A 25,479-nucleotide genomic window follows, 5' to 3' on the forward strand; every position below is an offset into this window, starting at 1 on the left:
ATCAGCGACCTATATAACGATCTCAGCGGGCGGTGGGACCATGATAGGATGTCGTTGGTAGGCGTCAAACACAGCGATGCATCTGCCCAGCAGGACATCGCCTTTGAAGAAAATGATCCGGACCATTCGGCAACGACCGGCGACCTCACAGCAGGGGCCTGATCGCTGGTAGGTGTCACACATAATGAGATCGCTGGCGAGATCGTTACTGCATCACAGAAACGGTGACTCAGCAACGATCTCGTTAGTGATCTCGTTGTGTTTGACGGGGCCTTTACTCTAGTGCACTCGATTGGCCTTTTGAACAGAGATACTGCAGCCAGTTTGTCTCTTTTGCTGGTATAATTATTCTGCAGTCTGCTAATTGGCACTTGGAACTGTTAAGCTGGGTTCACACTAAGCGACAACGACGTCGCTGTTACGTCACCATTTTCTGTGACGTAACAGCGACCTTGTAAGTCGCTGTTATGATCGCTGCTTAGCTGTCAAACACAGCAGAAGCAGCGATCATAACGACACGCGTCGCTGTGCTGCAACATGTGCAGAGAGCAGGGAGCCGCGCACACTGCTTAGCACTGGCTCCCTGCACTCCTAGCTACAGTACACATCGGGTTAATTACCCGATGTGTACTGCAGCCACATGTGCAGAGAGCTGGGAGCCGGCGCTGGCAGCGTGAGAGCGGCGGAGGCTGGTAACGAAGGTAAATATCGGGTAACCACCTTGGTTACCCAATGTTTACCTTGGTTACAGCTTACCGCAGGCTGTCAGACGCCGGCTCCTGCTCCCTGCACATTCAGGATTGTTGCTCTCTCGCTGTCACACACAGCGATGTGTGCTTATCAGCAGGAGAGCAACAATAAAAAAACGAACCAGCACTGTGTGTAACGAGCAGCGATCTCACAGCAGGGGCCAGATCACTGCTCAGTGTCACACACAGCGAGATCGCTAATGAGGTCACTGCTGCGTCACAAAAAGCGTAACTCAGCCGCGATCTCGCTATGTGTGAAGCACCCCTTATTCCATCTTATCTTTATAAGTAGCACTTGCACTTATTTAACTTTAATATACCGTAATAAAAGTTAGATTTTAATTATTTTTCACCATGTTGACTACTTCTTGTTAAATCTGTAAGAAAGAAAAACGATTGTCCAGAGAACCCGGACACTGTCCCTAACGAGCGACTGGACCTGACCGTCCAGAGATCACCCCTGACCGTCCGGAATTGCGGAATTGGGCCCCCCCCCCCTCGACCGTCCGGAGTTGCCCCCCCCCCCCTCCTCGACCGTCCGGAGTTGGGGCCCCCCCCCCCTCGACCGTCCGGAGTTGGCCCCCCCCCCCCCTCGACCGTCCGGAGTTGGCCCCCCCCCCTCGACCGTCCGGAGTTGGGCCCCCCCCCCCCTCGACCGTCCGGAGTTGGGCCCCCCCCTCGACCGTCCGGAGTTGGCCCCCCCCCCCCCTCGACCGTCCGGAGTTGGCCCCCCCCCCCCCTCGACCGTCCGGAGTTGGCCCCCCCCCCCTCGACCGTTCGGAGTTGCCCCCCCCCCCCTCCTCGACCGTTCGGAGTTGCGCCCCCCCCTCGACCGTCCGGAGTTGGCCCCTCCCCCCCCTCGACCGTCTGGAGTTGGCCCCTCCCCCCCCTCGACCGTCCGGAGTTGGCCCCTCCCCCCCCCCTCGACCGTCCGGAGTTGGGCCCCTCCCCCCCCCCCTCGACCGTCCGGAGTTGGGCCCCTCCCCCCCCCCCCTCGACCGTCCGGAGTTGGGCCCCCCCCCCCTCGACCGTCCGGAGTTGGGCCCCCCCCCCCCCTCGACCGTCCGGAGTTGGGCCCCCCCCCCCCCTCGACCGTCCGGAGTTGGGGCCCCCCCCCTCGACCGTCCGGAGTTGCCCCCCCCCCCCTCGACCGTCCGGAGTTGGCCCCCCCCTCGACCGTCCGGAGTTGGGGGCCCCAATTTTTTTGGCCAATGCTGGACAGATTTCCAGTGATCTGAAGAGGAACAAACTCCCACCCCGAATTCCTGGAACTGATGGAGAGGTACGGGCTCCCTCCTCCGTGTCCGTGGGATTGTTACTTGCTCTGATGTTCTCTGTATAGTTATAACAAAAAAATCACCTGAACGTGTCCGTTCCCGTCACCCCCACTTTGCATGTTGATCCAAGTTAGAGCCGCCAATGACGCCCATTATAGCGCTCTTGGTTACCCAGATTTCCAAACGCCCTGAAGGGCGTCTACACTGACATTTGAAGATACACCCCATCTTCCTGCTGCTGCTCTTCTTATGTGTCGGTAGTCACTGTAGTGCTGAAATTCTGTTCATGAATCAGGGGGTTCAGGATGAACAGTAGGGCAGTACTAGAGATGCATTTTAGGGGCGATACTGAGGTGCTTACCTTGGGCCAGAGAATAGAAGGTAACGGGGCCATTAGGTGAGACTGGTGTTTGGCTGCAGCCGAGCACTGGGATGCAGATCTGGTGATTATGTTGCCATTTGTTTACTGCCGGATTAACGCAGAGTTTTTATCTCGCCTTGCAGGTCATGCATCTTTTGCTGCGTCAATTTCTTGCTAAAGTTGCCCATAAATCAGTGCCATGCCGCAAGATGGGATTAAATGGAATGACACCGGGTAAGCTGGCATCGTACTGGGAAAAAGTCTTTCGTGAACATGGGATCCCTGAACCGGAGGACTCCAGTCAAATACTAACAGCTCATGCACTTGGAGCAAAGACGGTGAGTGCAAAATCCTGTGAAGAGAACTCAGGATGGTGACAGAGGTCTGGAGGAAGGGACTTGGGGGTCTGGAGGAAGGGACTTGGGGGTCTGGGGGAAGGGACTTGGGGGTCTGGGGGAAGGGACTTGGGGTTCTGGGGGAAGGGACTTGGGGGTCTGGGGGAAGGGACTTGGGGGTCTGGGGCAAGGGACAGAGGGGTCTGGAGAAAGGGACTTGGAGGTCTGGAGAAGGAGGAGGACATAGGGGTTGGGTCTGGAGGGGAGAGGAATCTGGCCGCAGCTCATTGAGCAGGCATGCTGTGTGACTACGTTTACAGTATAGCTTCCCAATATATGCATTGTCTGCACCCCAGTCCTCCAGTCGGGGAGAATGATCCAGTCTCATAGATCCGTTTTTCTTTTCGGCAGATGCACACGATCGGATCCCATGTAGCTCGGTCTCCGGTACCTGCTGATAAGCTCGTGCTTGTAGAGAAAATGGCACAAGAACGTCTGAAGAGGTGACTGAACTCCACCGGATATCACTGATATTATATATTTGATCATTTTTCCATGTGAAGCTCAGTAGTAAAAAATCCTTAACTTTATTTCTCTTGTACTCAGTTGTCTTGATCACAAGTCACATCCAGAGCTGCATTCACAATTCTGCTGGTTCCTCGTCTGTTGTTTCCAGGTTACAGGACACCGCGTGCTGGTTCAGCATCGCAGCGAATCATCGTAACTGCTTCATGTTGCTCTGTACAGAAAAAAAATAAATTTCCTACAATGCACTGCGCTGTCTGAGAGATCGTACGATTCAAAGCCACGTCCAGCAGAACTATGAATACAGCTCTGGATGTGGCAGGAGTGTAAGCACAGTACAGCAGTGCAGGGTTATGTAAAGGTGACTTGTATGTGGAGCACCACTGACGAGGATTGTATAATTTCTTTTGGCCTCGTTCCTTTATTATATACTGTAGTTAAGTAACAGATGAATCACAACTTCCCGGAACAATGAATCCAGTGTGGAGCGAGCGGAGCGCGATGACTCCATATACATACTGTGCGCGGATTGCAGTATGTCCATCCCTGTCGAGCTGTAAATATATATATACTAGTATAGCTGCATACATGTGGAGAGTGCTGATCCCTTGGGTGCACGGTTTTATATATATATATATACAGTTAGGTCCAGAAATATTTGGACAGTGACACAAGTTTTGTTATTTTAGCTGTTTACAAAAACATGTTCAGAAATACAATTATATATATAATATGGGCTGAAAGTGCACACTCCCAGCTGCAATATGAGAGTTTTCACATCCAAATCGGAGAAAGGGTTTAGGAATCATAGCTCTGTAATGCATAGCCTCCTCTTTTTCAAGGGACCAAAAGTAATTGGACAAGGGACTCTAAGGGCTGCAATTAACTCTGAAGGCGTCTCCCTCGTTAACCTGTAATCAATGAAGTAGTTAAAAGGTCTGGGGTTGATTACAGGTGTGTGGTTTTGCATTTGGAAGCTGTTGCTGTGACCAGACAACATGCGGTCTAAGGGTATGTGCGCACGTTGCTTTTTACCTGCTTTTTTGCTGCTTTTTCTTCTGCGCTGTTTAATGCCAAAATGGATGTGTTCTTCTATTCAAGCAAAGTCTATGGGAATTTGGGTTTCTTGTTCACACTATGTTGTTCAAAATGCTGCCTTTTTGTGGCAGAACTTTGGTCAAAAACTCAGCTTTGCAGTGCAAAACCCAAATGGCAAAAACAATTGACATGTTGCTTCTTTGAAAAGCTGAGTTTTTGACCAAAGTTCTGCCTCAAAAAGGCAGCATTTTGAACAACATAGTGTGAACAAGAAACCCAAATTCCCATAGACTTTGCTTGAATAGAAGAACACATCCATTTTGGCATTAAACAGCGCAGAAGAAAAAGCAGCAAAAAAGCAGGTAAAAAGCAACGTGCGCACATACCCTAAGGAACTCTCAATTGAGGTGAAGCAGAACATCCTGAGGCTGAAAAAAAAGAAAAAATCCATCAGAGAGATAGCAGACATGCTTGGAGTAGCAAAATCAACAGTCGGGTACATTCTGAGAAAAAAGGAATTGACTGGTGAGCTTGGGAACTCAAAAAGGCCTGGGCGTCCACGGATGACAACAGTGGTGGATGATCGCCGCATACTTTCTTTGGTGAAGAAGAACCCGTTCACAACATCAACTGAAGTCCAGAACACTCTCAGTGAAGTAGGTGTATCTGTCTCTAAGTCAACAGTAAAGAGAAGACTCCATGAAAGTAAATACAAAGGGTTCACATCTAGATGCAAACCATTCATCAATTCCAAAAATAGACAGGACAGAGTTAAATTTGCTGAAAAACACCTCATGAAGCCAGCTCAGTTCTGGAAAAGTATTCTATGGACAGATGAGACCAAGATCAACCTGTACCAGAATGATGGGAAGAAAAAAGTTTGGAGAAGAAAGGGAACGGCACATGATCCAAGGCACACCACATCCTCTGTAAAACATGGTGGAGGCAACGTGATGGCATGGGCATGCATGGCTTTCAATGGCACTGGGTCACTTGTGTTTATTGATGACATAACAGCAGACAAGAGTAGCCGGATGAATTCTGAAGTGTACCGGGATATACTTTCAGCTCAGATTCAGCCAAATGCCGCAAAGTTGATCGGACGGCGCTTCATAGTACAGATGGACAATGACCCCAAGCATACAGCCAAAGCTACCCAGGAGTTCATGAGTGCAAAAAAGTGGAACATTCTGCAATGGCCAAGTCAATCACCAGATCTTAACCCAATTGAGCATGCATTTCACTTGCTCAAATCCAGACTTAAGACGGAAAGACCCACAAACAAGCAAGACCTGAAGGCTGCGGCTGTAAAGGCCTGGCAAAGCATTAAGAAGGAGGAAACCCAGCGTTTGGTGATGTCCATGGGTTCCAGACTTAAGGCAGTGATTGCCTCCAAAGGATTCGCAACAAAATATTGAAAATAAAAATATTTTGTTTAGGTTTGGTTTATTTGTCCAATTACTTTTGACCTCCTAAAATGTGGAGTGTTTGTAAAGAAATGTGACAATTCCTACAATTTCTATCAGATATTTTTGTTCAAACCTTCAAATTAAACGTTACAATCTGCACTTGAATTCTGTTGTAGAGATTTCATTTCAAATCCAATGTGGTGGCATGCAGAGCCCAACTCGCGAAAATTGTGTCACTGTCCAAATATTTCTGGACCTAACTGTATGTATATATGTATATATATATATATATATATATATATATATATATATATATATATATATATATATATATATATATATATATATATATATAATATACTAAAAGGTGGCCCGATTCTACGCATCGGGTATTCTAGAATTTACGTATTGTGTAGTTCATGTATGATTTTTGTTATCTATATATAATTGCCTTAGTCTGTCTGTCTGTCTGTCTGTCTGTCATGCTCCGAAATTGTGTCCTTACGGTGACACAAAGCTGATTGGCCGCTGGGCTCGCCATGGCCCCGCCCCCCCACACGGATTGGCCTCTCGCCCCGACTCTCTGCAGGCCCCGCCCCCCTCACGCAATGCATGCTCGCTCTGGCCCAACTGACACGGAGCCCCGATTCCCAGGTGAGTACACACACACACATCAGATCACACTCACTCTCACACACACCTCACACATCACAACATCCTGGGATATCGCTTGCTTCTACACCGGCTCCGTCAGGATCCCAGCAGCGCCAGACATAACCTTGCGATGCTGGGATCTTCACGGAGGCCGTGAAAGCTGGTAACCATTATACACATCGGGTAACTAAGGTCCCTTAGTTACCCGATGTGTATCATAGTTACCAGTGTACACCGGCTCACACTCACTCTCACACACACCTCACACACACATCACATCGCATCCACACATCAAGGTCCTGCAGCGGCGGAAAATACACACACACACACACACACATAACAGCACACACAGACACACACACAAATCAGATCACACTCACTCTCACACACACCTCACATCGCATCCACATACTCACAACATCCATGGATATCGCTTGCTTCTCGGCGGCGATACTGTGCTGTGAGCTTCCAGGACCTGTGGGAGGATCACATGGCCAGAAGCATGTGATATCTCCGGATGTTGTGAGTATAAGCGCGTATGTGCGATATCGTCAGTGTGTGTGTGCGTGAGTGTATGCGATCAGGTGTGCGTGAGTGTATGCGATCGGGTGTGCGTGAGTGTATGCGATCGGGTGTGTGTGAGTGTATGCGATCGGGTGTGTGAGTGTCGGCAGAGGAGCATGGCGTGCTGGAGGAGGCTGGGAGGAGAGAGGCTGATCCTGGGGAAGGCTGGGATGGGGAGGCTGATGCTGGAGACAGAGAGGCTGATGCTGGGGACAGAGAGGCTGATGCTGGGGACAGAGAGGCTGATGCTGGGGACAGAGAGGCTGATGCTGGGGACAGAGAGGCTGATGCTGGGGACAGAGAGGCTGATGCTGGGGACAGAGAGGCTGATGCTGGGGACAGAGAGGCTGATGCTGGGGACAGAGAGGCTGATGCTGGGGACAGAGAGGCTGATGCTGGGGACAGAGAGGCTGATGCTGGGGACAGAGAGGCTGATGCTGGGGACAGAGAGGCTGATGCTGGGGACAGAGAGGCTGATGCTGCGGGTAGAGAGGCTGATGCTGGCGCAGCATGGCGGATGGAGCACGTTTGGGAGTGCGCAGGCGCAGCATGGGGGATGCAGCACGATGGGGAGTGCGGAGTATGGCGGATGGAGCACGTTTGGGAGTGCGCAGCATGGCGGATGGACCACGTTTGGGTGTGCGCAGCATGGCGGATGGAGCACGTTTGGGAGTGCGCAGCATGGCGGATGGAGCACGTTTGGGAGTGCGCAGCATGGCGGATGGAGCACGTTTGGGAATGCGCAGCATGGCGGATGGAGCACGTTTGGGAGTGCGCAGCATGGGGGATGCAGCACGATGGGAAGTGCGGAGCATGGCGGATGGAGCACGTTTGGGAGTGCGCAGCATGGCGGATGGACCACGTTTGGGAGTGCGCAGCATGGCGGATGGAGCACGTTTGGGAGTGCGCAGCATGGGAGATGGAGCACGATGGGGAGTGCGCAGCATGGCGGATGGAGCACGTTTGGGAGTGCGCAGCATGGGGGATGGAGCACGTTTGGGAGTGCGCAGCATGGCGAATGGAGCACGTTTGGAAGTGCGCAGCATGGCGAATGGAGCACGTTTGGGAGTGCGCAGCATGGCGGATGGAGCACGTTTGGGAGTGCGCAGCATGACGGATGGAGCACGTTTGGGAGTGCGCAGCATGGAGGATGGAGCACGATAGGGAGTGCGCAGCATGGCGGATGGACCACGTTTGGGAGTGCGCAGCATGGCGGATGGAGCACGTTTGGGAGTGCGCAGAATGGGAGATGGAGCACGATGGGGGGTGCGCAGCATAGGGGATGGAGCACGATGGGGAGTGCGCTGCATGGGGGATGGAGCACGATGGGGAGTGCGGAGTATGGCGGATGGAGCACGTTTGGGAGTGCGCAGCATGGCGGATGGAGCACGATGGGGAGTGCGCAGCATGGGAGATGGAGCACGATGGGGGGTGCGCAGCATAGGGGATGGAGCACGATGGGGAGTGCGCTGCATGGGGGATGGAGCACGATGGGGAGTGCGGAGTATGGCGGATGGAGCACGTTTGGGAGTGCGCAGCATGGGGGATGGAGCACGATAGGGAGTGCGCAGCATGGCGGATGGAGCACGTTTGGGAGTGCGCAGCATGGCGGATGGAGCACGTTTGGGAGTGCGCAGCATGGCGGATGGAGCACTTTTGGGAGTGCGCAGGATGGGAGATGGAGCACGATGGGGGGTGCGCAGCATGGGGGATGGAGCACGATGGGGGGGTGCGCAGCATGGGGGATGGAGCACGATGGGGAGTGCGCTGCATGGGGGATGGAGCACGATGGGGAGTGCGCTGCATGGCAGATGGAGCACAATGGGAAGTGCACACCTCCCCCCAACACACACACACGCACACGCACTGCACAACACACCACACACACACACTGGGAACCACAAACAACTGCCCTACACAGACACCCACACACACAGACAACGCTGCACACACAAATATACGCAAATACCGCACAACACACACATTGCACAAAACATTCCTCCCCCCAAAACACACCACACACACACAAACCGCGCAACACACACAACGCTACAGACACACAGCGCTCCACAAACAACGCAACACACAAATAACACCGCTCACCCCCCATCACACCCAGACAACATCCAGAACATATCATAACAGATTTCCAGAAAACCATACTGGTCATATACCCGGCGTCCCTGTCTGTCCAGGGATCACACAGGTGGCACAAACTCCTAATTATATCCAGGAATGGAGAAAAACGAGTTTTTGTAGTGCAAACAATACAAGATTTATTTAGTGAATATGGTGACAAGGGCTTGAAAGAGTTAAGATGAACACTAAAAGCCGGATCAAAAAACTAAGTTTTACAAGCACCAATTATGGTGGTAGGTCCAATACATCCATAAAAGGTGTCCCTCTGTTTACAAAATAGAAGTGTACAGAATCGTATTCACATATAATACAGAGAGGACATTAGTGTACCCAAATCAATAGTGGCTATACCATGGCCAATGGCAGATCTAAGGGTATGTAGTCAAATAGATGATTCCAATATATCCACAAGAAATGTCCCTCTGTTTACATCATACAAATGAGAGTGTACAAAAACATATTCACATATAATACAGAGGGAACATTAGCATACCCTAATCAATAATGATTATATCAGGGCCAACGGCAGATCCAAGAGTATGTAATCAGACAGGTGGTTCCAATACACCCACACAAGATGTCCCTCCGTTTACATCATATAAATGAGAGTGTACATAAACATGTTCACATATAACACAGAGGGGACATTATTATACCCTAAAAGTGGATGTATCAGGGCCAATGGCATATCCAAGGGCATGCAGTCAGATCATGACATTATAACATTAGCGTTCCTAGAGAGTCCGGGGTTATGGTAAACATAAGGTAAGAGGCACATCCGAACACAACTCACACCCCTTGTTTGCCAGGCCCACGTCCGATAACAGGTGCTGTGGTATAACTTTTTGATCCGGAAAAGAGGCCCCAACTAGCCCAACGTACGTTTCGATGAAGGTATTCAATCTTCTTCAGGGGATGGGATGCCATGGGGTACGTAGCAGAAATGCCGGTATTTAAATGGTGGCGGTAACTTTCCGATCCCGGAAATCACGTAGTGGCGTATGCGCAGATCCACCCGCGAAGTCTCGCGTGATGCACCGCCGTCATATCATCCCGCGCATGCGCGGGAGCGGGGACGCGTCACCATGGCTCCCGCGCATGCACCCGACACCAGACGGCGGCGGCAACCACGGAGACAAAAGAAGGGGGACCCGGTCATGCGCACAGGAAAGCCGGGAATGGAAAGGAGGTACATATATCAGAACATTAGAGGCCACCAGTGACAATGTGTTCCAAAAGGGTCCATAGTAACATCATTAGGTGAATAGGATGCCTATATGGGAAAAACCAGATAGAACCAGCATTAAAAATTGGGACCATAAGAGCAGTTAAAAAAGGGAAGTTAAAAGTCACATTAACAATGACAAGAATTGCAGTAGGGCAAAGGGTGGTCACTCGGAGAATATCACAAACCAACTAAAATAAGAGAATTTTATACCTGATTTCTTAATGATAACGATGTTATAGAAAGGAAACATAGCTAATGGACTCATTAAGTCCATGAGGGGACATAGTATTAAGTGTGAGAATCCATTTCACTTCACATTGTGCCAAGCGCTTTTTAAGATCACCACCCCTGATCCCCCCCATTTATCATGTCAATACCTCTGATTTTCAATTGGGAAGGGTCACAGGAGTGGTGAATCTTAAAATGCCTCGGCAAGGTTTTCAGAAGTGTGTCATCAGTTCATTTCTGAGAATGAGGCGGATATGCTCCTCTGATAGCAAGTTTGAAACTCAGTCATCCGATCTCAGGGCCCGGTTCTCTGATAGGGGTTACAGCAATAGGAACATCAAATTTGGGTACAACAGGGCCAAGAAAACCCCTAGAGCACAATTACTTGCCCACGTTCCCAAGAAACAGGACTCTTTTGACCCTTCGGTGAGATTTATTGGGACATATAATGAGAAATGGGATACTATGCGGGACATTATGAGGAAACACTGGTCGGTCTTATTAACCGATCCGGCGTTGGCCCAGAACCTTACAGACCGGCCATTAATGACACCTAGACGAGCTAAAAATCTGAAAGATTTTTTAGTACGAAGTCATTATGTCCCCCCCATATCCAATACTTTCGGCTCACGGGGTCCATTGCAAGGATGTTTTCCCTGTGGACATTGCCTGGCCTGCGGCAATGTCCTTCGTAGTACACAGTTTTGTTCCTCAGATGGCAGGAAAAATTATAATATTCGGCAATACATCACATGTGGTTCTACACATGTAGTGTATTTTGCGACTTGTACCTGTCCCCTGATATATGTGGGGCTCACTTCACGTGAGCTCCGCATCAGGGTGAGAGAACATGTGAGGGACATCTCCGCAGCCAGGACAGTAACTGATGACACACTTCTGAAAACCTTGCCGAGGCATTTTAAGATTCACCACTCCTGTGACCCTTCCCAATTGAAAATCAGAGGTATCGACATGATAAATGGGGGGATCAGGGGTGGTGATCTTAAAAAGCGCTTGGCACAATGTGAAGTGAAATGGATTCTCACACTTAATACTATGTCCCCTCATGGACTTAATGAGTCCATTAGCTATGTTTCCTTTCTATAACATCGTTATCATTAAGAAATCAGGTATAAAATTCTCTTATTTTAGTTGGTTTGTGATATTCTCCGAGTGACCACCCTTTGCCCTACTGCAATTCTTGTCATTGTTAATGTGACTTTTAACTTCCCTTTTTTAACTGCTCTTATGGTCCCAATTTTTAATGCTGGTTCTATCTGGTTTTTCCCATATAGGCATCCTATTCACCTAATGATGTTACTATGGACCCTTTTGGAACACATTGTCACTGGTGGCCTCTAATGTTCTGATATATGTACCTCCTTTCCATTCTCGGCTTTCCTGTGCGCATGCCCGGGTCCCCCTGCCTTTGTCTCCGTGGTTGCCGCCGCCGTCTGGTGTCGGGCGCATGCGCGGGAGCCATGGTGACGCGTCCCCGCTCCCGCGCATGCGCGGGATGATATGACGGCGGTGCATCACGCGAGACTTCGCGGGTGGATCTGCGCATGCGCCACTACGTGATTTCCGGGATCGGAAAGTTACCGCCACCATTTAAATACCGGCATTTCTGCTACGTACCCCATGGCATCCCATCCCCTGAAGAAGATTGAATACCTTCATCGAAACGTACGTTGGGCTAGTTGGGGCCTCTTTTCCGGATCAAAAAGTTATACCACAGCACCTGTTATCGGACGTGGGCCTGGCAAACAAGGGGTGTGAGTTGTGTTCGGATGTGCCTCTTACCTTATGTTTACCATAACCCCGGACTCTCTAGGAACGCTAATGTTATAATGTCATGATCTGACTGCATGCCCTTGGATATGCCATTGGCCCTGATACATCCACTTTTAGGGTATAATAATGTCCCCTCTGTGTTATATGTGAACATGTTTATGTACACTCTCATTTATATGATGTAAACGGAGGGACATCTTGTGTGGGTGTATTGGAACCACCTGTCTGATTACATACTCTTGGATCTGCCGTTGGCCCTGATATAATCATTATTGATTAGGGTATGCTAATGTTCCCTCTGTATTATATGTGAATATGTTTTTGTACACTCTCATTTGTATGATGTAAACAGAGGGACATTTCTTGTGGATATATTGGAATCATCTATTTGACTACATACCCTTAGATCTGCCATTGGCCATGGCCACTATTGATTTGGGTACACTAATGTCCTCTCTGTATTATATGTGAATACGATTCTGTACACTTCTATTTTGTAAACAGAGGGACACCTTTTATGGATGTATTGGACCTACCACCATAATTGGTGCTTGTAAAACTTAGTTTTTTGATCCGGCTTTTAGTGTTCATCTTAACTCTTTCAAGCCCTTGTCACCATATTCACTAAATAAATCTTGTATTGTTTGCACTACAAAAACTCGTTTTTCTCCATTCCTGAACATCCAGAACATGTACAGCGCCCTACACAAACACTTGGTAACTACACACAACAACATCTATATATATATATATATATATATATATATATATATATATATATATATATATATATATATATATATATATATATATATATATATATATATATATATATACACACTAGAAGGTGGCCCGATTCTACGCATCGGGTATTCTAGAATTTACGTTTTGTGTAGTTCATGTATGATTTTTGTTTATATATATATATATATATATATATATATATATATATATATATATATATATATATATATATATATATATAAAAATCATACATGAACTACACAAAACGTAAATTCTAGAATACCCGATGCGTAGAATCGGGCCACCTTCTAGTGTGTGTGTATATATATATATATATATATATATATATATATATATATATATATATATATATATATATATATATATATATATATATATATATATATATATATATATATATATATATATATATATATATATATATATATATATATATATATATATATATATATATATAATATAATATAATATAATATAATATAATATAATATAATATGGATGTTGTTGTGTGTAGTTACCAAGTGTTTGTGTAGGGCGCTGTACATGTTCTGGATGTTGTCTGGGTGTGATGGGGGGTGAGAGCGGTGTTGTTTGTGGAGCGCTGTGTGTGTGTTGCGCGGTTTGTGTGTGGTGTGTTTTGGGGGGAGGTATGTTTTGTGCAATGTGTGTGTTGTGCGGTATGTGCGTATATTTGTGTGTGCAGCGTTGTCTGTGGGTGTCTGTGTAGGGCAGTTGCTTGTGGTTCCCAGTGTGTGTGTGTGTGGTGTGTTGTGCAGTGCGCGCGTGCGCGTGTGTTGGGGGGAGGTGTGCACTTCCCATCGTGCTCCATCCCCCATGCAGCGCACTCCCCATCGTGCTCCATCCCCCATGCAGCGCACTCCCCATCATGCTCCATCCCCTATGCTGCGCACCCCCCATCGTGCTCCATCTCCCATCCTGCGCACTCCCAAACGTGCTCCATCCGCCATGCTGCGCACTCCCAAACGTGCTCCATCCGCCATGCTGCGCACTCCCAAACGCGCTCCATCCGCCATGCTGCGCACTCCTTATCGTGCTCCATCCGCCATGCTGCGCACTCCTTATCGTGCTCCATCCGCCATGCTGCGCACTCCCCATCGTGCTCCATCTCCCATGCTGCGCACTCCTAAACGTGCTTCATCCGCCATGCTGCGCATTCCCAAACGTGCTCCATCCGCCATGCTGCACACTCCCAAACGTGCTCCATCCGCCATGCTGCGCACTCCCAAACGTGCTCCATCCGCTATGCTGCGCACTCCCAAACGTGCTCCATCCGCCATGCTGCGCACTCCCAAACGTGCTCCATCCGCCATGCTGCGCACTCCCAAACGTGCTCCATCCGCCATGCTGCGCACTCCCAAACGTGCTCCATCCGCCATGCTGCACCAGCATCAGCCTCTCTACCCGCAGCATCAGCCTCTCTCCTCCCAGCATCAGCCTCTCTGTCCCCAGCATCAGCCTCTCTGTCCCCAGCATCAGCCTCTCTGTCCCCAGCATCAGCCTCTCTGTCCCCAGCATCAGCCTCTCTGTCCCCAGCATCAGCCTCTCTGTCCCCAGCATCAGCCTCTCTGTCCCCAGCATCAGCCTCTCTGTCCCCAGCATCAGCCTCTCTGTCCCCAGCATCAGCCTCTCTGTCCCCAGCATCAGCCTCTCTGTCCCCAGCATCAGCCTCTCTGTCCCCAGCATCAGCCTCTCTGTCCCCAGCATCAGCCTCTCTGTCCCCAGCATCAGCCTCTCTGTCCCCAGCATCAGCCTCTCTGTCCCCAGCATCAGCCTCTCTGTCCCCAGCATCAGCCTCTCTGTCCCCAGCATCAGCCTCTCTGTCCCCAGCATCAGCCTCTCTGTCCCCAGCATCAGCCTCTCTGTCCCCAGCATCAGCCTCTCTGTCCCCAGCATCAGCCTCTCTGTCCCCAGCATCAGCCTCTCTGTCCCCAGCATCAGCCTCTCTGTCCCCAGCATCAGCCTCTCTGTCCCCAGCATCAGCCTCTCTGTCCCCAGCATCAGCCTCTCTGTCCCCAGCATCAGCCTCTCTGTCCCCAGCATCAGCCTCTCTGTCCCCAGCATCAGCCTCTCTGTCCCCAGCATCAGCCTCTCTGTCCCCAGCATCAGCCTCTCTGTCCCCAGCATCAGCCTCTCTGTCCCCAGCATCAGCCTCTCTGTCCCCAGCATCAGCCTCTCTGTCCCCAGCATCAGCCTCTCTGTCCCCAGCATCAGCCTCTCTGTCCCCAGCATCAGCCTCTCTGTCCCCAGCATCAGCCTCTCTGTCCCCAGCATCAGCCTCTCTGTCCCCAGCATCAGCCTCTCTGTCCCCAGCATCAGCCTCTCTGTCCCCAGCATCAGCCTCTCTGTCCCCAGCATCAGCCTCTCTGTCCCCAGCATCAGCCTCTCTGTCCCCAGCATCAGCCTCTCTGTCCCCAGCATCAGCCTCTCTGTCCCCAGCATCAGCCTCTCTGTCCCCAGCATCAGCCTCTCTGTCCCCAGCATCAGCCTCTCTGTCCCCAGCATCAGCCTCTCTGTCCCCAGCATCAGCCTCTCTGTCCCCAGCATCAGCCTCTCTGTCCCCAGCATCAGCCTCTCTGTCCCCAGCATCAGCCTCTCTGTCCCCAGCATCAGCCTCTCTGTCCCCAGCATCAGCCTCTCTGTCCCCAGCATCAGCCTCTCTGTCCCCAGCATCAGCCTCTCTGTCCCCAGCATCAGCCTCTCTGTCCCCAGCATCAGCCTCTCTGTCCCCAGCATCAGCCTCTCTGTCCCCAGCATCAGCCTCTCTGTCCCCAGCATCAGCCTCTCTGTCCCCAGCATCAGCCTCTCTGTCCCCAGCATCAGCCTCTCTGTCCCCAGCATCAGCCTCTCTGTCCCCAGCATCAGCCTCTCTGTCCCCAGCATCAGCCTCTCTGTCCCCAGCATCAGCCTCTCTGTCCCCAGCATCAGCCTCTCTGTCCCCAGCATCAGCCTCTCTGTCCCCAGCATCAGCCTCTCTGTCCCCAGCATCAGCCTCTCTGTCCCCAGCATCAGCCTCTCTGTCCCCAGCATCAGCCTCTCTGTCCCCAGCATCAGCCTCTCTGTCCCCAGCATCAGCCTCTCTGTCCCCAGCATCAGCCTCTCTGTCCCCAGCATCAGCCTCTCTGTCCCCAGCATCAGCCTCTCTGTCCCCAGCATCAGCCTCTCTGTCCCCAGCATCAGCCTCTCTGTCCCCAGCATCAGCCTCTCTGTCCCCAGCATCAGCCTCTCCGTCCCCAGCATCAGCCTCTCCGTCCCCAGCATCAGCCTCTCCGTCCCCAGCATCAGCCTCTCTGTCCCCAGCATCAGCCTCTCCGTCCCCAGCATCAGCCTCTCCGTCCCCAGCATCAGCCTCTCCGTCCCCAGCATCAGCCTCTCCGTCCCCAGCATCAGCCTCTCCGTCTCCAGCATCAGCCTCTCCGTCTCCAGCATCAGCCTCTCCGTCTCCAGCATCAGCCTCTCCGTCTCCAGCATCAGCCTCTCCGTCTCCAGCATCAGCCTCTCCGTCTCCAGCATCAGCCCCTCCGTCTCCAGCATCAGCCCCTCCGTCTCCAGCATCAGCCCCTCCGTCTCCAGCATCAGCCCCTCCGTCTCCAGCATCAGCCCCTCCGTCTCCAGCATCAGCCCCTCCGTCTCCAGCATCAGCCTCTCCGTCTCCAGCATCAGCCTCCCCATCCCAGCCTTCAACAGAATCAGCCTCTCTCCTCCCAGCCTCCTCCAGCACGCCGTGCTCCTCTGCCGACACTCACAGATCCGATCGCATACACCCACACCCACCCGATCGCATACACTCACACCCACCCGATCGCATACACTCACACACACCCGATCGCATACACTCACACACACACACACACACATTGACGATATCGCACATACGCGCTTATACTCACAACATCCGGAGATATCACATGCTTCTGGCCATGTGATCCTCCCGCAGGTCCTGGAAGCTCACAGCACAGTATCGCCGCCGAGAAGCAAGCGATATCCCAGGATGTTGTGAGTATGTGGATGCGATGTGATGTGTGTGTGAGGTGTGTGTGAGAGTGAGTGTGAGCCGGTGTACACTGGTAACTATGATACACATCGGGTAACCAAGGGACCTTAGTTACCCGATGTGTATAATGGTTACCAGCGTTCACGGCCTCCGACAAGATCCCAGCATCGCAAGGTTATGTCTGGCGCTGCTGGGATCCTGACGGAGCCGGTGTAGAAGCAAGCGATATCCCAGGATGTTGTGAGTGTGTGGATGTGATGTGTGAGGTGTGTGTGAAAGTGAGTGTGATCTGATGTGTTTGTGTGTGTGTACTCACCTGGGAATCGGAGCTCCGTGTCAGTTGGGCCAGAGCGAGCGTGCATTGCGTGAGGGGGGCGGGGCCTGCAGAGAGCCGGGGCGAGAGGCCAATCCGTGTGGGGGGGCGGGGCCATGGCGAGCCCAGCGGCCAATCAGCTTTGTGTCACCGTAAGGACACAATGTCACCGGAAGGACACAATTTTGAAGCATGACAGACAGACAGACAGACAGAATAAGGCAATTATATATATAGATATATATATGTGTGTTAGTGCATAGAACTGTATATACGTGTAGGGATCGCTCCTCACACCTGTGTTCTGACACAGGCAGCAGCTTTAGGGCTTCGCTCACCACTTTTTTCACTTACATTTGGACAGAACCCCAAATCGTTCTTAATGTTTTTCTTCGCCTCCAGGGTCCCCGTCCAGTATATAATTGGTGAATGGGACTTCCTAGACATGACATTGGAAATGAGACCTCCGGTGCTTATTCCTCGTCCAGAGACAGAGGTAAGAGAGGATTGTACAGGACGAGCATCTCATTAGCTCTTTTTTTTGTTACCTCATCTGCTCTATTAGGACACCGCTATACACTGCCGCTTTCACAGTGACCACATGTGTATCCACAGAGACATGTCCATTTCTTTTTTTAGCGGCAGCACGGATGACAAGGGCCAATAGAAGTCTATGGGTATGTGAAAAACCCGGACATCACACGGATGACATTCGTGTGACATATCTGTGCTGCGCTGTGTCACAGACCAGAATTAAATGCTTTCAAGAAAATAAAGATTGTGTTAAAGATGTGCAAAGATGATAGATACATTCATTCATTTTGCAGCTATTGGCCAAATAGATAAATAAAATCATTTAAAAAAACGACATGGAGTCCCCCCTCCTTTTTTTTTTTTTTTAAACTAGCAAAGGTAAAGAAGACAGCTGTGGACTAATATTATCAGGCTGGGAAGGTCCATGGTTATTTGGCCTTTCCCAGCGTAAAAATAGTAGCCTAAAACCTCCACAAAAGTGGAGCATCGCATTAGATGCGCCAATTCTGGCACTATGCCTGACTCTTTCCGATTACCCTGGTGTCATGGCAATGCGGGTAATGGTCTATGGAGTTAATGTCAGCTGTGTAGTGTCAGCTGGAATCAACCCCAGGGGTTAGTAATGAAGAGACGTCTATCAGACACCCCCATTACTAACCTAGTGATAAAAAAAGACATAACACACACAAGAAAAAATAATTTATTTCAATAAGCACTCCCTAAATCTTTCTCCCTTGTTTATACCATTTTATTAAAAAAAAACCAAAAAAACCATGGAGCTCCACTGTAGTCCAGGGAATCCGCTTTAGTCCATAAAAAGATATGTGGAAAAACCTACAAACATGGAGAAATAAAACAAGACGCTTACCCTCATTCACCACTTTATTCAAAAGAAGAAAAAAATAATTCCCAGCTGGTCTGTTGTAGTCCAGGGATTCTGACAAACAAAGTCAATAGAGCATGGTTCTGACACTCCATGGACTTGACTTAGAGGCAATTCTGGGTCACTCTGCCCTGTGCGAGATCCGGTCTCTCTGATGAGCGGTCACATCAGTAAAGATACTGCTCAACAGAGGAGCCAAGTCACGCACAGCACAATGTGACCTGGCGAACCTGAACAGCGTATCGTTACTGATGTCACCACTTTTCATAGACGCTGGGTCTCATGCAGCGTAGTGTGACCCTGAATTACCTGGACCATGGTGGAAATGCATGGGTTTTTTTTTTTTAAGTAAACAGGTAAAGAAGGAAAGGTTTCGAGGAGTATTTATTAAAATAATTTTTTCGTGTTTTGTCTTTTTGTTTTTAGGGATTCCTGGGCCAGTAATGGGGGTATCCGATAGACACCTCTCCATTACTAAAGCGGGCTTTACACGCTGTGATATCGTTAATGAATTATCGTCGGGGTCACGTCGTTGGTGACGCACAACCGGCATCATTAACGATATCGCAGTGTGTGACACCGCAGGAGCGACGAACATCTCCTTACCTGCCTCCTCCGCCAATGCAGAAGGAAGGAGGTGGGCGGGATGCTTACGTCCCGCTCATCTCCGCCCCTCCTCTTCTATTGGCCGCCTGCCGTGTGACGTCGCTGTGACGCCGCACGACCCGCCCCCTTAGAAAGGAGGCGGTTCGCCGGCCAGAGCGACGTCGTAGGGCAGGTAAGTGCGTGTGACGGGGGTATAACACCAGGACCAGATTCCAGCTAACATTACACAGCTGACATCAACCCTAACTACCATTACCCCGATTACCACTGCACCAGGGCAATCATAAAGAGCCGAGGCAAAGTGCAGGAATTTGCGCATGTAATGTGATGCGCCACTTCTGGGGCGGCTGATGGCTGATGTTTTTAGGCTGGGAAGGGCCAAATAACCATGGACCTTCCAAGCCTGATAATATTAGCCCCCAGCTGTTTGCTTTACCTTTGCTGCTTAGCAAAAATGAGGGGACACCACGTGGTCTTTTTCAATTATTTATTTGGTTTAATTGTAAAATCTATCTTTAACACTTAAACCCCATTCATTTCATGCATTTTTTTTTGTACGTGTCACATGGACGACACACATGTATGACACATGGATGGTCAAAATGGAACGTGCCACACTTGTGGCTTTTTTTAAACGGACGTGAGGTGTGCCATAGCTGAAGTCTGAAATCTACTGCCTGCGTCGTTAGAGAATCTGGATTCTTCTACTCCCTTTCATACTTTACACTACAGCTCTGCTCCACCAGTGTACAGTTGTGATTGGTGACAGCGGTTTTGCCCATTAGCGTCTGAGTTGAGGCCTCCGTCTTCGTGTATAGTATGGCTGTTGTAATGATCTTGTGTCTGAGGCAGGAACTCGTGGGGCTGGTGGTGGCCGACTGCGAGGAGCTGCGCCGTTCAACCCAGACCTCCATCCTAGAAGTTGGCTGTGGATCAGGAGCTGTGTCCTTGGCGTTACTTCGGAGGATCCCTCAGGTAATGCCACCGTGCGTAGGCTTTCTGACTGTATTTCTATACTTGACGCCATCGTTCTCTGTCCTTATACCTGCGTCCTCTATGATCCACCTTGATGAATGGAACGTTCGTTCCTCGTATTTATCCTCTGTCATCCTCGTGTCTCTTAGGTGCGCGTTATCGCCATTGATAAATCAGAGGCTGCTGTGAGTCTGACCTGGGATAACGCCGAGAGGTAGGGCCCTGATATAGTACAGGAAAGCCGAGGTGCACTGTGGACAGGTCCTGACTCCTTCTCTCCTTCCACCAGACTCGGCCTACAGCACCGAATTCACGTCCTGCAGCACGACATACTAACTGGTGAGATGCGGACGCTCGTCAGTGCAACACTTCTGGGGATCCTCTGTTGATTGTTACAGTATTTGTTCTCATTAGGGACCAACACTTACTTGGGGGGATCACGCCCATCGTTGACATGACATGAATGTTTGTCCCTGCAGAATTGATATTTTATGAGGCAGTGATCTGCAGAGCTTGCCTTCCCAGCATGCTGAGAGTTGTAGTCTCACAGTTGGTGAGGAGCCCGATATAATGCAGGGCTTGTGTCCGGTGCGTTACCGACCTCTTCTCTCACATCACAGATCCCATAGCGCGACTTCTGGATCTGGGAGCCATATCTGCAGTGGTCAGTAACCCGCCTTATATATATACAGAAGATATGAGTCAGCTGGAGCCGGAGATCCTCAGGTAGGTGCTGCATGGGTCGGGGAGGTCCCCTGTCCTCCACCCCCTGTTATTAGCCCCATTTATCCCAAGCTGTCGTGTCATCGGGTGCATCACCACGTTCCTAGATATGAAGACCACTCAGCATTAGACGGGGGTCTCGATGGGATGGATGTGATGAAGGGGATCCTACGTCTTGCACCACTCTTGCTAAAGGACAAGGGGTAAGTGACCATCAAGAGACCTCTGAAGTTGATGGGGGATTGGGATTTTCAGGGTCACAAGTATTGTCTGTTCCTTCAATTTCCAGGGATGTTTTTCTGGAGGGGGATCCTCGGCATCCTGAGATGGTGAAAAAATGGCTGGAAGACCACCCAGAAGGACAACTACAGCTCCTGCATATAGTGAAGGATTTCTGCGGCAAGTAGGTATCAGACAGCGAGGTATCCTTGTATATGAGGCAAGAGCTTGTGTGTAGCGTACATATCACTGTTCCTAAGGGCCATTACGTGCCTCATATTGTGCCATAGGTGCCAACACCCCGCCATACCTTATTCCGTCTAAAGGTGGTGACAAGGTGCACTATTTCTACATTTGTATCACTTTGAAACTCCTATTATTTTCCCCCAAAATAACATGCGCATGAGACAGGCGGCAACATTCAATCAGGCTGCCTTCCATAGTGGATAATGGGTCATCTCCTTATTATAAGGGTCTTCCAAGGACAAGCTGCTGGGATGGCGAGGGGAAGGGTGGGCCCTGGGGTCGGAGGGGAGCATTGTGTAGTGCCATCTGTGTAACGATGGCCATCTGTCCAGACGTTTTATATCATATATCATGGTTTCTGACATCTGTACGTCTCTATCCTCAGGCCTCGCTTCATCCATCTACGGAAGCAAAGCTCAGTGCTCTGACGCTGCGGACATCAGGACAAGCCACTATTGGGGTACCAATCCCTCCATACCGGTGCATCTCAGCAATGTGTACTGACACCGCGGACACTGGAACAAGTCACTAGTGAGGTACCAATCCCTCCATACTAGTGTATCAAAGCTTCCTGCACTTACCCTGTACAAGTCAGAGGATTAGATACAGATCCTTCCTTACTGCTGTATCTCAGCTCCGTACACTGACGCTGCGAACATTGGGACAAGTCATATGGTTAGATACCAGTCCTTCCATACTGGTGTATCTCCGGGACAAATCATATGGTTAGATAACAATCACTCCATACTGATGTATTTCAGCTCCATGCAGTCAAGCTGTGGACACAAGTCATATGGTTAGATACTGATCCCTCCATACTGATGTATCTCAGCTCAATGCACTGATGCTGCGGACACCGGGACAAGTCACAGGATTAGATACCAATCCTTCCATACTGGTGTATCTCAGCTCCATGCACTGATTCCGCAAACACCGGGACAAGTCACAGGATTAGATACAGATCCTTCCTTACTGCTGTATCTCAGCTCCGTACACTGACGCTGCGAACATTGGGACAAGTCATATGGTTAGATACCAATCCTTCCATACTGGTGTATCTCCGGGACAAATCATATGGTTAGATAACAATCACTCCATACTGATGTATTTCAGCTCCATGCACTCAAGCTGTGGACACAAGTCATATGGTTAGATACTGATCCCTCCATACTGATGTATCTCAGCTCAATGCACTGATGCTGCGGACACCGGGACAAGTCACAGGATTAGATACCGATCCATCCATGCTGGAGTATCTCGGCTCAATGCACTGATGCTGCGGACACCGGGACAAATCATATGGTTAGATACCGATACCGCCATGCTAGTGTATCTCAGCTCAATGCACTGATGCTGCGTACACCGGGACAAATCATATGGTTAGATACCGATACCGCCATGCTAGTGTATCTCTGCTCCAGGACGTAAGGACGTTCTGCTGAAAGCAAATTGTCAGTGATGCGTCATGGGAAGAAATGTTAAATATTTCTGGACTGTGTTTGGCCCAAATATAGATGAATCCCCCCGTATTGAATCACTCCAGGTCCCCAGAAATCACAGACGCATCATTGTCACAGATCAGATAATTATTCAGTACCAGCGGGCCGGGCTGATGGGGGGTCTCATGTCTGATTACATCATTGTATCAGTGATGTCAGCACCAGGGGGCGGGGCTGACAACCCCTCACACCATATACAGGCTGGTTGTCAGCAGTAATAGATGAGGAGCTGGTGCTGTAGTACAAGGTGTGGATGATGTCTGCAGTTTTCTCTCCTCCTCCTCCCCTTGTTATCCCTCTTTCCCGCTGCTCCGTCCCTCCCCTTCTCATCCAGGAATCGTGCTCTGTTGCCAGTTCCTAGAATCCGGGTGACAAAGTCCCGGCCGTCCTGGAGATCTTTCCAGGAATTCAGCAATGAGTGATGAGGGTGGAAATTGTCAGACGCTCCCTGATGTCACGTATAATGGCGTCTGGTCTGTGGATTGTCAGCTCTGTGGACGAGAATTTGCTCTATCCATTTGTGATGTAGTTTTTTCTTTGTGCAATTTTCCAGTTTCAGATATTATACAGTTCGTATCGATGGACGGCAGGAATCTTCATGTCTGCCGCCGATGTGACAATTTTTTGTTTGTTCCATCTAATGAATCTGTTTAGTTTTAATCATTGCTGTGTAAATGAGATTTAATGTTGATAAATGTAAAGTAATGCACCTAGGACGGAGTAATCCTATAGCTGCGTATACATTAAATGGAAGTAAACTCGGGACTACAGAACAGGAGAGGGACTTGGGTATTCTCATTACAAATAAGCTGAGCAGCAGCACTCAATGTCAGGCAGCAGCTGCTAAAGCAAACAAGATTCTAGGGTGTATAAAAAGAGAGATTAGATCCCGGGATCCCAACGTATTGTTACCCCTCTATAAATCACTTGTAAGGCCACATCTGGAATACGGGATCCAGTTTTGGGCTCCACATTTTAAAAAGGACATTCAAAAGTTAGAGTCAGTTCAAAGGCGGGCAACTAGACTATTACAAGGAATGGAAGGCCTCCCATATGATGGCAGATTGAAAAAGTTAGATATGTTTAGCTTAGAAAAAAGACGTCTCAGAGGAGATCTTATTTATATGTATAAATACATGTGTGGTCAATATAAAGGACTGGCACATAACTTATTTCTTCCGAAAACAATACTAAGGACCAGGGGGCACTCACTGCGAGTGGAGGAAAAGCGATTCCGACACCTAAATAGGAAAGGGTTCTTTACAGTTAGAGCGGTCAGACTGTGGAATACACTACCACAAGAGGTAGTAATGGCAGATACTATAACAGCTTTTAAAAAAGGGCTGGATGATTTCCTCAGTACACAAAACATTGTTGGTTATAAATGACTTAGTGACTAAATGTACAACTGGTGGAGGAAGGTTGAACTAGATGGACCTAGGTCTTTTTTCAACCTAAGTAACTATGTAACTATGTAAAAAAAAAAACCAAAAAAAAAACCCCTTAATGACTCAATCATCCCTTGTATTCAACCTTTTCAGGATCTGAGCTTGCTGTCATTGAATAGAAACATTTTTGTTTGCAGTTTATTATCTACACTGGAGCAAAGCCTCAGTTTTATTCATTCATGTTGGTTTTTAAAGGGAACCTGTCACCAGTTTTTTGGCCTATAAGCTGCGGCCACCACCACCGGGCTCTTATATACAGCATTCTAACATGCTGTATATAACAGCCCAGGCCGCAGTGAGAACATAAAAAACACTTTATAATACTTACCTAACGGTCGCGCTGTGGGCCTTATGGGTGTCTCCGTTGCCAGCGCCTCCTCTTTCGGTCATCGTCGTCCTCTTTCTGAAGCCTGGGTGCATGACGCGGCTCCATCATATACACTCGCCGGTCCTGCGCAGGCGCACTACAATACTTTGATCTTCTCAGGACTTGAATGCCGGCGAGTGTGGATGGCGTCGGACCCGTCATGCACCGCGGCTAGAAAAGGAGCACAAAGATGGACAAAAGAGGCGGCACTGGACAATAGAGATGCCCATTAGGCCCACAGCGCGAATGTTAGGTAAGTATTATAAAGTGTTATGTTATACCCCCGGCCTGGGCTCTTATATACAGCATGTTAGAATGCTGTATATAAGAGCCCGGTGGTGGTGGCCGCAGCTTATAGGCCAAAAAAGTAGTGACAGGTTCCCTTTAAGCCTTCTGCTTGTAGGCCACCCTCTGACAGCAAGCAGATATCTTAACGACGGGGGATTAAAATACAAAAACTATTATAAACTTCCAAAACTTTTTATTGAAGTCAGACTGGATACTTTTTTTTTTTTTTGGTGAGGAGGGGGGTAACACCGTCATTATCTGCCACTTAGAACTGCATTTTTAAACTATTGTCTTCTATTG

At 49.5% G+C, this 25,479-nt stretch overlaps 1 protein-coding gene across 2 annotated transcripts in view; it reads left to right on the plus strand.

The window, feature by feature from the left end:
• LOC142249781 (MTRF1L release factor glutamine methyltransferase-like) overlaps positions 1 to 24,714 on the plus strand; it is a 28,633-nt gene extending 3,919 nt beyond the window's left edge. For both annotated transcript variants that reach the window (XM_075321645.1, XM_075321646.1), the window contains exons 2-11: positions 2,531 to 2,725; positions 3,134 to 3,225; positions 17,794 to 17,887; positions 20,267 to 20,389; positions 20,539 to 20,603; positions 20,679 to 20,728; positions 21,010 to 21,115; positions 21,220 to 21,315; positions 21,402 to 21,515; positions 21,963 to 24,714. In XM_075321645.1, coding sequence (XP_075177760.1) covers positions 2,534 to 2,725; positions 3,134 to 3,225; positions 17,794 to 17,887; positions 20,267 to 20,389; positions 20,539 to 20,603; positions 20,679 to 20,728; positions 21,010 to 21,115; positions 21,220 to 21,315; positions 21,402 to 21,515; positions 21,963 to 22,005 — 975 coding nt within the window. In that variant the 5' untranslated portion in view covers positions 2,531 to 2,533 and the 3' untranslated portion in view covers positions 22,006 to 24,714. The remainder of the gene's footprint in view (positions 1 to 2,530; positions 2,726 to 3,133; positions 3,226 to 17,793; positions 17,888 to 20,266; positions 20,390 to 20,538; positions 20,604 to 20,678; positions 20,729 to 21,009; positions 21,116 to 21,219; positions 21,316 to 21,401; positions 21,516 to 21,962) is intronic.
• The last annotated feature ends 765 nt before the right edge of the window (positions 24,715 to 25,479 follow it).

The sequence above is a fragment of the Anomaloglossus baeobatrachus genome, chromosome 8, assembly GCF_048569485.1.
Source record: "Anomaloglossus baeobatrachus isolate aAnoBae1 chromosome 8, aAnoBae1.hap1, whole genome shotgun sequence".
NCBI classification, from domain to species: Eukaryota; Metazoa; Chordata; class Amphibia; order Anura; family Aromobatidae; genus Anomaloglossus; species Anomaloglossus baeobatrachus.